The sequence below is a fragment of the Melanotaenia boesemani genome, chromosome 4, assembly GCF_017639745.1.
Source record: "Melanotaenia boesemani isolate fMelBoe1 chromosome 4, fMelBoe1.pri, whole genome shotgun sequence".
NCBI lineage: Eukaryota > Metazoa > Chordata > Actinopteri > Atheriniformes > Melanotaeniidae > Melanotaenia > Melanotaenia boesemani.
The window spans coordinates 3,210,824-3,224,625 of NC_055685.1; the positions used below are offsets into that span (position 1 = coordinate 3,210,824).

General features: G+C 40.6%; 1 protein-coding gene across 1 annotated transcript in view; it reads right to left on the reverse strand.

The window, feature by feature from the left end:
• Positions 1-297: 297 nt before the first annotated feature.
• gpr179 (G protein-coupled receptor 179) overlaps positions 298-13,802 on the reverse strand; it is a 30,835-nt gene continuing 17,330 nt past the window's right edge. The window contains exons 5-13 of the mRNA XM_041981891.1: positions 13,574-13,642; positions 10,729-10,838; positions 10,155-10,393; positions 8,950-9,088; positions 8,718-8,820; positions 4,970-5,116; positions 2,227-4,596; positions 1,617-2,136; positions 298-1,553 (exon numbers count right to left, since the gene is read on the reverse strand). Coding sequence (XP_041837825.1) covers positions 1,285-1,553; positions 1,617-2,136; positions 2,227-4,596; positions 4,970-5,116; positions 8,718-8,820; positions 8,950-9,088; positions 10,155-10,393; positions 10,729-10,838; positions 13,574-13,642 — 3,966 coding nt within the window. The 3' untranslated portion in view covers positions 298-1,284. The remainder of the gene's footprint in view (positions 1,554-1,616; positions 2,137-2,226; positions 4,597-4,969; positions 5,117-8,717; positions 8,821-8,949; positions 9,089-10,154; positions 10,394-10,728; positions 10,839-13,573; positions 13,643-13,802) is intronic.

Here is a 13,802-nt window from a genome sequence, read left to right on the forward strand (position 1 = left end):
CTGTTGGTGCCGTTTGTCCCTTGCCGGCAGCTGTAGTTTCAAGATGGCACACCGTCATAGCGCTTTCCTACAAGGTTACCCATCATATGTATGAACAAATCTAAAATTCTTCACTTACTAGAATGTTTCAGATCATTAGCGGAGGTCATAATACACCATTAATAAAGGATATGTACATGCAGACATCGAGGTTGGCCATTAAACAACAGAAAATGTTACACGTCTTTTCAAACATAAAATGCAAAACGTCACCATCTTAACTGAATCAAAAGTCAAAGCATGGTATTAAAAGTGGCATTTAGTTTGGTTAAGGAATCTCATTTTCAATATAAGACCAGATGCTCCTTCCGTTCAAGTCTGATTCAATGTGGGACACATCACCATATTATTGATATTTTTCATTTTGTGAATACTTGTTTACAGAGATAGCCAGGACTTGAAGCTCTCAAATGGTTTTGATCCCATGTTGCTGTCTGCATCAGAAGCTGAGAAATAATGGGGTCTGATAGGCTTTTCAGAAAACTTAAGGTCTTAGGAGCTTTCTAAACTCTACATAGGGATTCACATATAAGTATGAATAATTTAATCATTTGGGAAAGTAACACATCACCCATTGTGCCTCTTTCCACTGTGACAGAACAGTATAATTATCAGAAAACCTTTTGAAAGTGAATGGATCTGATGCAAGATGTTCAGGATTCCAGTCCTTGTGTTGCTTTTTCTGTTTTTGATTTTTTTTTTTTCTGATTTTTTTTTGGGGGGGGGGGATCCCCCTCAGCCGTGGGTAAAACTTACAAGCAAGATTCATTACTTAAAAAACGTACAAAGACACAAAATAGATTCCAGTTGTAAAATGGGGGGTAAAAGCAGGAATAAATGGGTCTCCATCTAATAGCCTTAGATGCCCTTCCATCATTCAACATTTAACTTCTTTGCTGGGTCATTGAGGGATGTAATAAATATATTAAATGTGTTTCAATACAAATAAACTTGGTTTTACAACCATCAGTTTCCAGTTCATCAAATCTCTAGGACTCATTTCATTGTCTGACAAGTCTGTGGCCTAACTGGATAGCCGTAATTGATAGGACATCTTTTAGGGTTTTATCTTTCCTTATTGTCCATATTTTTGTCCTTTTCTGTGAGCAGGGAAACTGTTCTGTTCGGAATCCTGCATACATGTGTAGTTCAGGAAGTTTAAAAACACTTCCCTAAGACTGTCATCAGGGTATCACCAGGAAGGTTTTATAGAGTTCACATTTTCCTAAAAGCACAGATTAAAAGTTACAAATCCGGTGGGAATATAAGAGCCTCAGCAGCACATTCGGCATCGTCTTCCTCATCTTCCTCTGGAATGTTTTCAGGTTCCCAAGTGAAGACGTCGGAGGTATTGTCTGTGAATGAGCCTGAAAGGCTCCTTACTAGATCCCACGGACACAAAGCATCACGCCGACCCAAAGCTAAGCTTGCTTTAGAGTCATCGGTCTGTTCTGTGCTCATGTCTCCTGGAGTCACATCTGGACTGAGTACCATCTGATTGTCTGGGACACCATCTCTGTCCGTCCCACTGCTGTCATCCTGTTTAATAAGGCCAGGTTCTTCCCTCTCTGAAGGACAAATGTCCTCTCTAATGGTTTCTTGTTTTTCTGCTACACTAGTGTGTCCTGTCTCCCATGGACAAGCATCTTCTTTAATGCCATCATTCTTTTGTTCAACATTAGTGTCTCTGGTCTCCCATGGACAAACATCGGCCCGAGCGTTGTCTTGTTTTTTGAAAGATTTTGGTTCCTCTGAATCCCATGGACAAACATCTGCTTGGGTGCTGTCTTGTTTTTTGAGAGTTCTTGGTTCTTCTGTCTCCCATGGACAAACGCTTGCCAATGTACTGTCCTTCTTTTGGAGAGTTTTGGGTTCTTCTGTCTCCCATGGACAAACGCTTGCTAATGTACTGTCCTTTGGGGGAATTTTTGGTTCTTCTGTATCCCATGGGCAAACATCTGCTCGGGTACTGTCTTGCTTTTTGAGAGTTTTTGGTTCTTCAGTCTCCCATGGACAGACATTTATCTGAATGCTGTCTTGCTTTTTGACAACTTTGGATTCTTCTGTGTTCCATGGACAAACATCTATTTGAGCACTCTCTTGCATTTTCCCTACCTTTGTGTCAACTTTTTTCAGTGGAGAGACATTTTGCCCATAATTTTCCTGTCTTTCTAATTGTTTTGGAACTTCTGATTTAACTATAGTTGCCTCTTCTGTTTCCCATGGACAAACATTTGTCCGACCTCCATCCTGTCTTGCAGGACTTTGTGGAGGCTTTCCTGATTCTGTATCAGTCTCCCAAGGACAAACATCTGATGGCCTGTCCGGCTCCTGTGGTGTTTTAGTGGCTGCAGTTTTTTCTGGGGTCTTGGTTTCCCAAGGACAAACATTTACTCTAGTGCTTTCTGCCCCCCCAGTGTTTAAGGAAGCAACATTTTTAGGTGACAAACCTTGTTCTGAGTCACCTGGATTGCCTTGGTTTCCTGTTTCCCAAGGACAAACATCTACCTTGATTGTTATTTGTGAATTTGAGTCTGTATTTGTAGGATCTTTGCTGCCCCCTTCCCAAGGGCAAATATCCATGATTTTAGGTGGGTCTGGGAATTCCCATGGACAGCTTTCAACTGTCTTGGACACTTGCTCACCTCGATTCAGGGCAGGTAATATTGTATTATGCAGTTGGTTATTACTTATAACATCTTTGGATGCACCTGGATAGATGGCAGACTTCATGGCTTCTCGTTGATGGGGCACAGTTAGCTTTCCCTTGTTCTCCAAAGGATTTAGGTTCTCATATACAACTTCAGGCTTGCCCTCAACATCCCAAGGACAAACATTAGCAAGTACACTGTCTTGTCTTATTGAGATTTTGGGAGTTTCTACTGTCTCCCATGGACATACATCTACTGCGCGTTTCAAAGACTGTTGAGTCCGCGAATCTTTAGACAGAGCAGGAATATTGTGTGATTCCCAGGGACACACGTCACTCCGACCCTTGTCTTGTCTCCCAGCATTCCCTTGCTCCTGTGATTCCCATGGACATACATTAGATCTTTCTGATGCTAGTGAATCCTGGGGGCAGACAGCTGCCTTCAAGGTCTGTTGCTTCTTTGTTCTTTCTCCTTGTTGGGTAGAACCAGATCCATCCCATGGACATACATCTGTGTGAGAAATGCTGCTGGCTGGTCTGATTCGATTGCTACCTCTTCTGCGAGTTGAAGGAGTCCTTGAGCTGATGGAACTTATACTACTTCGCTTGCTGCTCTGCCTTGATAAAAATACATTTTCATAGTTGCCATCCCGCTGTATATCATCTGCATCTCCAGGGTAGACTGCAGATTTCATAATGATGAACTTTCGTGGGCTTCTGTCAGAGGAATCCCCAGAAGACAGTCTTACTGCATTTTGCTTCACAAGGCTAGGTTTTCCATCGGTTGTTGTACCCATTTTCTGTAATGGCCTTATTTCTATGCTTGGACGTCTACTAGATGATCCAGACCTTGGTGTTGTGGAGTTACTTTCCTGGCTTTTTTGAGAATCCTCTCTATTTAAGTTTCCATCTTTACTGGACCTGCTACTTACATCCATTGACCCCATAAATGATTTCACAGAAAGCCACTTATTTGTGGTGTTGCGGAAGGAGAAGACCCGTTGATCTTTTGTTGGCATTGGTCTTGGGGAGCCTGGTGCACTAGCGGACACAGTGACTGGTGCTTTGGGAGGAATGTTGTCAGTTTTTGTTTCTTTTTCAACTGAAGGAGTCTTCTCCACAGGTGGCAAGTGGTCCCAAGGACAAACAAGTGCCTGTGGGGATGGTGGTCTATTTTCCACACCTACCTCAGAGTTTGCATATGTGACATGCCTCTGGTTCCTTTCATCTGATTGTTCTGGTTCCACCTCCCAAGGGCAGACCTCAGCCTTGTCAAAGGATTCGAACAGGAGAGCACTCCTAGTCTGGTCACTTATGGAAAGGCTCTGCCTTGACCGCATTGTGCTGGATCTGGAGATCTTTGGTATATTCTCTATAGAATGTGTGGTAGAAGAGCTTAGACTCCAAGATTTATGAAGCCTGGTGTGATCAGGATGCAGAAGGTTGGTATCAATTGTCAGATTCTGGGCACTGACTGACTTACAGACACCTGGTGGAATATCTAATGAATCTGTCTCAGATCGCTGGGAGCATCTCTTCACAGAATTGGCTCGTAATGAAGAGTCACGCAATAAATAGTCTTTTTCTCTGACGTGGTAATGATCACTTTGGGACTTGCGGATAGATGGTGATGGTGATTTTATTGAACTTCTGTAACTAATACTAGCACTGTCTGGGGATCTCCTGAAAGAGTCAGAATGATTCCCACCTCTACTACGAAAAGATCCATCTCTCTCTTCACGACTGCACTGTCTGCTCACAGTTACTGGGATCTCTGCAATGCGTTTAATAATAGACCTTCCCAGTGTGCATCGAGAGCCACGCTTCTTTGACAGATGAGGGTTGTTTGCAGTCATCTTCTTCGTCTTGTTAACTTCTAACTGGGCATATAACTTCTTCAGCTCATCCTGGTGCGTATGAAGAAGGGTGGGAATTGATGGTGGGATTGAGCAGATAGTTGGAATGATTGAAGAGAGGAAAAGACATTGAGAGTCAGAGGAAAGACAGTTACATGAAGGAGAAAACAGTTTAAGGATGAGAAAAGGATAAAGGGTGGAGATAGATCATATGTTTGCTCATTCTATTATTATCTGTACTTAATTATTAAGAAAATATTCTAAATTATGACAGCTTTAAGACTTCCTTAAGTGAGTCTATCCATAAATTAATGGGGTATTATTTTTATTCTCTAAATGTGTCTTTTGAGATTTCTTTTACATTTTGCAAATTATGTCCCACTGTAATGGTATAACACTGGTCTGAGGGGACAAGAGAGTTTACCCGAAAGTCTTCCGGGTCCACATTGTGCTCACTCCAAACAGAGCGAAAGCTGCTGTGGAGGTACGAGCCAGAGCGTTGCAGATCCACTTCATCCTCATACACCTCTGCTGCTATTTCCTCTCTCCCAGGCTTAGACACAAGGAGGAACTGCAAAACACACACAAGTACATGAAAACATAGCATGCATGAGTAAATTCAATTCTTTATTTGAGGTCATGGATCTGTTCATCTCATTGAAAGTTTTCCAGAAAAAAACTGAATTCACAAAGACTTTGTTACCCCAACATTTGATTGCCAATTGAGAAATACCACAAGAGTTTTTAAACATTTTTCCTCTGATACTATTATTGGAGCTGATTTCACATAATAAAATACATTTATATACCTTTAAGACTGAGGAGCAAAGATATATTGGCTATCATTACTTGTGCATCACATTAAAATGTAATTTATCAGGACTTCCAGCAGAGGCTTAGCAAAAAAGAAAAGGAACTCAAACCCTAAACAAACATTAGCAAACAAATCCAGTCTCTGCAGAACTAAATAAAAGCTAACATTTAAAGATGACATTACAACTCAAATCAGAGACAAGCTGTCAGAATTTAGAGAGAACATCAATCAGAAATGTGCAAATATTACAGTGGAGGTGGATGAGCAAAATGGGAATATAAACGTTGCCATAGTACGTGTAGAAGAGATTAAATCATGGAGCCATAAAATGAACAGTGTGCAACAGAAACTAAAGAAGGAGCAGAAAAAGATGATCGATAAGGTGGATGACTTGGAATCTAGGTCAAGGTGGAAAAACCTGCAACTTTATGGAAGAGAAGAAAAAAAGCAGAGACGACGGGCGAGTTGATGGCAGACTTTGTGAGCAAGTGGCATTTTCATTAATCTTCAATCCTCAGATTGGTTGGCTCTTGAAAAAGCCAAATTGAGCATTATGCACTGCAGTGTGAACCTAATTCTCTGTATGTCGGTTTGGACCAGAGCTCCCTGCAACGCTCACAGAGCATTCAAAAGGCTGCAACCCGTCTGCTGAGAAGAACAAAAAGAATCTATCACTGTTGTATTACGCATTCTCCATTGGCTTTGTTGTCTCCGTTGCCTTTCAGGTAAAATTGAAGGTTTTATCGATTGTTTTTAGGTGTTTAAACTCCCTGGGACCAACTTATCTAAGTAGCCTGTTGCAGCCCTTTACTCCACCCAGAGCCTTGAGGTCAGCTGATCAGCTTTTATTGGTTGTTCCTAAGGCCAGGCTAAAGACCAGAGGGGACAAAGCCTTTTCTGTGGCAGCACCCAGACTATGGAACAGTTTTCCTCTGTCAGATCCTCTCAGTCCGTAGGTAATTTAAGTCCAGACTGAAATCGCATCTCTTTTCTCTGGCCTTCAACACGACCTGAAATTGTGGGGTATACCTTGATTCTGTTATATTATTTTAAATAAGAAGATGAGCAAAATCTTGAAAACAGTCGTATTTAAGTCTGAGGTCATAATGCAGGTACAGTAAAGTCACACATTCTGATGGCTATCAGAAATGGTGACTTCTGAAATCCTGGCTGTGTGAGGGTCACAAATTATGTTAAAAGAGTCCAGACTATTAGAGGGGTGACCTAACACACCATTTCTGATAGCCATCAAAATGTGTGACCTCATTATCATTTATAATGAATCCAAATAAATACAACCGGAACAACAGACACATTACTGATGTTCTGGCATCAGTTGGTGAGTAAGCTCCACCCTAAATGTGTGTTTGGGACATCGGATTCCATGGTTAAAAAGTGACCTAGGTCACTCCTCTTATAGTCTGGACTCTTTTAACATAATATGTGACCCTCACATAGCTAGGATCGCAGAGGTCACCATTTCGGATTTACTGTACCTGCATTATAATGAACTCAGACTTAAATATGAGTGTTTTCAAGACTGTGCACATCTTCTAAGATGCACATGCAGAGAAATGTTCACTGCTGCCCCCCTGTGGTCACAGATTCTAATGGGTCACAGATTTTGGTGTAACATCGGTTTAGCAACTCCATAAACCAGAACGAAGGGGCGTAAATCCCCTCAACAAACCTGGGATTCCCTGCTCCAGAGACCGCCACACAGTGGGGGTGTGACCATCTCAGTGGATCTCACAGATTTGCTGGGACAGTCACACCTTCGGAAAACAGCTGATAAACACATCATACTTTGCTGGTAACCAGAGCAACAGATGATTCAGTCGGCCAACAGCTTTGGTATTATGGTTGCCAGTCTTTCAATGCAAATGCAAATGATCAGTCTGTCCAAACATACAGCCAGCAGAGTCTCATCCAGTGGGTCACCAGCATAGGCATATTAGTTGTGAGCCTCTCCAATGCTATATCTACATCTTTTTGCTAATGGATAGCAGAGTGAGTGCCCCAATTTAGCAAGGGAAGCTATTCTTTAGCCCAGGGGTGGCCAAGGTCGGTCTTCGAGAGCCACAATCCTGCAAGTTGTCCAAATTTCCCTGCTCCAGCACATCTGACTCAAATTAAATGGATCCAACAGCCAAAAAGGATCTGCACAACGACTCATTAGTTTAAGTTAGGTGTGCTGGAGCAGGGAAATTTGGAAAACCTGCAGGATTGTGGCTCTCGAAGACCGACGTTGGCCACCCCTCTCCAAAACTAACATCAGCATTTCTTTGCTAATGGATGGCAGAAAGAGTATCTAATGGGTGATCAACCAATAGAAGCAAGTCCTTTGCCTCTACAGGACAATAGATGATCCAAAGAGTCGCTGCTATCAAAGGCAAAATTACCATGCAGGTAAAATGAGTAGTGGCATTCAGCCCCAAAGGTGAGCCTCACTTCAAAGACCTGTTTTCACCAGGGGGTCTGGCTCAGTACAAAAGGGATGGTATGTATTTTTAATGTTTCCACAGGTAAAAGTTGGGAAGGGTGGCAGGATATCCAATCTGAGCTGTCCTACTTTCCTGTGACCCTTCTGTTTGGGTCCCAGTCTTACCGATCTGACCCAAAAGGGTGGAGCTTGACACACTGCAATCCACTGATTGGTTGAAAGAAGCATCACTTCCCGTGCAACTCAGCAATAAGAACAAAGCAGGAACAGCACAAATGTTTAAATATGCAGCGGAGTTTTGTTGTTTAAAATGACAAGACATGACATGACAAGAAGAAAGAACAAAAACTGCTGGATGTCCACCATTCTCCTTCTTTGTTTTGTGTCGTATTCTTCCTTGGCTAGAATTCAAGGCAGGTGTTGCAGCCTTATGACATCACGCTACAAAGAGCAGGGCTGAAGCATCTATCGCTGTCCAGCTTATGCCCCACTTACGGTTAGCTGTGGAAATGCAACAGAGCTCTGGGTTTACCAAACCAAACAGTACCAAGTCACAACCCGTCGGTAGAAACAGGGCTAAGTCGCCTTTGCCCATTCTAAAATGAAGCATACGGACACATCTCCACCCTCTCAGAGCAGAGCACTGCTCATTGTCCTGTGATTCTGATTCTGATTTGTAATTGATTTTTTTAAATTGTTCATGATTAGCTAAGTCTTTAATTTCTCTGTGATTTTGGCTTTTGATTCAAATTAGTTTAATCCAGCTTTATTAAAATTAATTTAATCCAGTTATTATTATATATTACTATTATTATTATTATTATTATTAATAATAATAAATTAATTTGTTTATTTATTTATTCATTTTTTGTTGTAAAATTGTTTTTCTTTGGTTACAAGACATACAAGTATTACCTTTGGAACGAAGAGCAGTGCTAGTGTCACCGTGATGGTGACATGGGTGTGTGTGAAGGAGAGCAGCAACATCCAGTCAGGATGGAGAGATGGAAAGGTGAACCTGAGGGAGGCAGAAAACACAAAATTATCCCACATCTCACTGTGTCTGAACTGCAGAGTATCATTAGCTACTGAAGGTGTTACTCAGGCAAATGGCTTCGCTGTCCAGAACTGTGGAAGTCTGTGTTACCGAAACAAGTGGAACATAGAGGACAGAAGCAGCTCGTTGTGGATGGCAATGCCCATGTAGCGAGGTTCATGGAAGGCTGAGGGGACCGGCCTGACAGCGGTCCACAGGGAGCTACCCCAGCACAGGAACAGAAGCTCAGCTGTGGCAAAAGAAGGTATGGATGGAATGAGTGGTAATCACTCACAAGTTCAGGGATACATGATGCTTGTTGTGATTTGTTGATATTCATTCATGATATTCAGTCCTATTCAAACAAAACATTAAAGCAGCTACGGCCTTTATCGTCCCACGAGTTTTGATTCAGTCCCAATATATAGTCAGCTAACAGAGAAGGACCCTAATCAGCTGAAGTAAAAAGATTTACAAACATTTAACCAACTGATTGCTGCGACTCTGATTTGATTCAGCTCTCTTTGATCTTTTGACTTTTCCTGATATCTGTTTGTAAAAACTGGCTCCATCGTCTTTTTTTATGACTTCATGAGAAATCATGAAGTGACGTCGATCACCTTTATGATTTGAACAGTTAGAGCAGCCTAAAACAAAACCAGCTCAAGGCATTTTCCAGCAATCATGAACATGTTTGCTAATATGGTGTTTCTGCTGCAGGCCCACTAAGTTTGTAGGTTTGTGACATGCCCGAAGTCTCAGAACAACAATTTCAAAACCCTCATTTTCTACACCATCAGTAGTTTTCATGTGTCATATTTGTACATTTTGAACTTTTGCTGTGTCATTTCACGTTGTTAATGTACTAAAATGGTTGTGGTAAAACTTGGGCTGTCAGTTTCACACAGTTCATAGTGAGAACTCTTCATTACTCTTAATAATTAGTATTTCTTTAGAGTATTCCTTATAGAAAATGATGGCCCTGACACAATGCAGTCCTGAATGCGCTGCCTTCCTGCAGAAATCCTGGACTTCATACACACTCTGGGATACAACGAGCTGTGTTGACCATCATTTCATGCTACGCACAACTACTGAGATAACAAGTGAATACCAGCAACTTAATATTCATGGAACGCTGATAAAATACTAAATAATGCATAATTTGGTATAGTCAGCTTTAAATCTAATATAGTTTTTATTCTAATACTTGCTTTACAACCATTGAACTTTGAGATTTGACATGATGATATAAGTTCTCTTTCATCACTGTTGCTGCACTGGTGGATGGCGAGTGTGAATGACCTGCCACTCACCCACAGCCATCATGTAGTCCCAGCGGTCCAGGTAACACAGGTTGAAACCCTGTCCATCTGACGTGGTGGTTGTGATGAATACTGGTATATTCCTGTCGCGGTTCTGCAGGATGCCCACTGTCCATGCACACAGGAACCAGCTGACCGTCATCAGCATCACTCCCAGAATCCTTAGCAGGTGGAAGCTGGATATGTAGGGCATTCGCTGGGCTGTGCGTGAGAGGAACAGCTTCAGTACCCTGTGGAGAGGTCAGTGTCAGTCAGTGTTTCATTACTGGAAACAAACAACACAAAGTTAGGTTTCAAGATTACATTAAAGTGCTGTTATGATTTACAGACCTTTACATTACAACCATTTAAAAGAATTTTTATTCTCTTAACGCCAACACTAACTGAAGAAAATTCACTTTCATATCTCAGAAAGTGATGTTTTCAGTTCAAGCCACTCTGTGATGTTTACTCAGGGTAGTGTACGAAGAATAAACTGAGGTTTGTAAAAAAAAAAAAAAAAATCAAGCAGAAACAACTGTCTTTAAAAAAGTTTTCAGTAAGCGTCCATCCAGTGTTAACCGACCTGTACATCTTCAGTGTGATTGTGCCGTATACAATGGAGAAACCGAGCATACGGACCCAGCGGAGCAGAATACACCTGAAGGTGCTCGGCTTGAAGGACAGGATGAACACCTGCAGAGACAGAGAGACAGTCTTACTGAAAGTTAATAAATGCAGCAAAGACTGGACAGTAGTTGCTGCTACTCCATATTTCAGCTGAATATATACAGTAGTATCTCACACTCTGCAGTTCAGACACTACGATAGATAGATAGATAGATAGATAGATAGATAGATAGATAGATAGATAGATAGATAGATAGATAGATAGATAGATAGATAGATAGATAGACAGTCTTCATAGAGTCATAGATGTTACTTGCTGTAATAATGATCTGAGTTCCACTATTCTTACACAGATACTGTCCACATCTGTCCTTGTCCAACTCAGAAGCAGCTGTAAACATGTTGTTATCAGGGTAAATGCTGATGAAAAAACTTGTTATTGTGTTTATCTGGTTGTAAATTATGTGACTGCAGCTTTTCATGCTTGTTGGTTAAATGTTGATGTCTGAGGTGTTAGTTAACTCCATGTGGAACATGTCTTTGTGGATTTGATTCTGTTTCAATGGTAATGACATGGCTTACTTTACTTCATGAAATATTTGGTGGGTCCTGCTGAGCTGCACCTCAGCAGGACCACCAAATATTTCATACCTCCACAGATGTATTGCTCCATGAAAAAGTTTGTGAACCTGTTAAGGTCTCTTGTCTAAGTTGAGTTGACTTTTTAATTTTCTAATGTTATTTGAATCACATCAGGTGAAGTTGCTATTGACCACTTCTTGTTTTTACTGTTGCAGAGAATATTAATGTTAACATTCATGGTAAACTGCCATCTAAATTATTTGACAAAATTACTCAGTCGTGTTGTTTAGATCAACATGATATTAGAATATGAATAATGGAGTCCTGCTGGGGCTGTTGTATTGAGTCTTTTGATGAGAGAGAATAAACTGGACTGGTGGCTGATAGTTGTGTGTGAATGTCAGTCTACATAGAGTAATAAGTTGAGGTGATTGCTTAGCCTGCTTGTGTGTGTGTGCGCTTATGTGTGAGCATATGTGTGTGTATATGATTTGGAGTGGCCTGGTATGACTTCCAGCCTCATTTTTTGTCCCAGTTTAGCCCTGAGTCAGTCTTCTGTGTTACTTTGTTCATGGCATTTAATTCTTGAGGTCCAAGTCCAAGTATGAACGTTTCCACAGAGGATAAATAGAACAATAACCTTTCAAATAATTGATAGATTTTTCCAGTGTTACCAGTAACATTGTCTGTATCATTGTTCATTAAACTGGCACAGCCCATTCTATTGACGTGTTCACCTATACAGTCAGCACACTTAATGAAACTGTAAACCACAGCATTATCCAGTACATTCAGCAAGTACTTTTACTTTTAATACTTCATGTATATTTAGAAGCAAGTAATTACTTCTACTCAAGTAAAAAGGTTAATGTGGTACTTTTATTATTTTTACTAGAGTACAATTTTTCTGTTTATACTTTTATTTAAGTATGGTACTTCTTCCTCCTCAGTGTTATATTTTTCTCAGTGATACACAGGAAAAGAAAATTATACAGCTATATTTTTATATAATAGATACAGAAATGTAATATTTTAAAAATTATTTTTGTAGAAAATATAAAAATTAAATAAAAAAAAGGTCAAATATGATTAAAATAATGAAAAATTAAGAAAGGTAAAACTCTTGATTCACCGGTGGATCTACGTTCCTACCCTCACCAACACACCAACACACCAACACACCAAACTAAGAGATTATTACAGAAGAAATGTTCACATAAAAATAGACTCATGTTTGAGCAAACGTTTCCATTTTTATTTGAAGGGGGACATTAGAATACTTTATCGGTTCTTGGTTGGCTTTTATTTGATTTATTTTTAATTTTTTAAAACAATTTTTATTCAAATGTCCAACCTCCATGCCTTTCGTACTGAATGACAGGCAGTCTGAAAATAAATGGAAGGCTTCAGGTAAAAAGATTAGTTTTTGAGTCTCCAGAGCAACTAGATGAAATGACATAAAGAAATACGTTATTTTTCCCAGAGGGATCTTCTCCTTGGTAGTTGCAACAAAACTGAACCTGTTTACTTTCATAAAAACAAGAAAGATCTGATAAAACACTAACTTTTATTCCACCACAATCAGGAAAATAATGTGATTTTTACTTTTATATTTGTTAATGATAATAAGACATGTTTTAGCTGCTGCAGTATTAATATTACTAATACTGAATATGTTGAAGTGGTGGAGCAGGTATTAAATGTATCTTGATGGAACCTTGAGATGACTTCAGATTTAATTGGGGCTGTATTAATAAACTGCATTGAATTTACTGTATTTTGAAAATGACAGTATGTAGGTCAGAGGAGCAGAGCTGCCAGTCCATTAAAATGCTGACACACACACACACCTAATATTAAATCACTTCCCAGTAATGTGCAGCTCTGCACACACTGCTTCGGTCTGCAGGGACAAGCTCTCATCAGCCGACACTCAGATGGATCAAAAAACAGGCTTCCGTTCACCGCTTTTGATTGGTCAAATGAATCCAGATTGATTGATGATTTATGACCGGAGCAGAGAGACGTTATGAAATGTCAGCTACGTACCTACCTACCCCATTACAAAAGAGATACACACACACACACAGATGCCCTCACCCCATTCACCTTTCCACAAATCGTCCATTATGATATAATCCTTGGCACTGTGCTGTGCAGTCATCTGTAAAAAGCTCTAATCTGCAACACTTAGCAAGCTGACTCGGTCAGAAACTCACCGGGAAGTAGAGGAGCAGGGAACCGAACAGGATCGTCTCCAGCAGCAGGAGCCCAGAGGCCCGGATCCTCTACAGGTGGAGGGGGGGAGAAGGTGGAGAAAATCAACAATTACAAGAAGCTGCAGATTCATTTTCCAATCTTTTTACTTTAAATCCACTATTCTGTACATTCCTGGGGTCCAGGATGCCTTCATCACATCTCCAAATAATTCCACCCTCTTCCCACCAT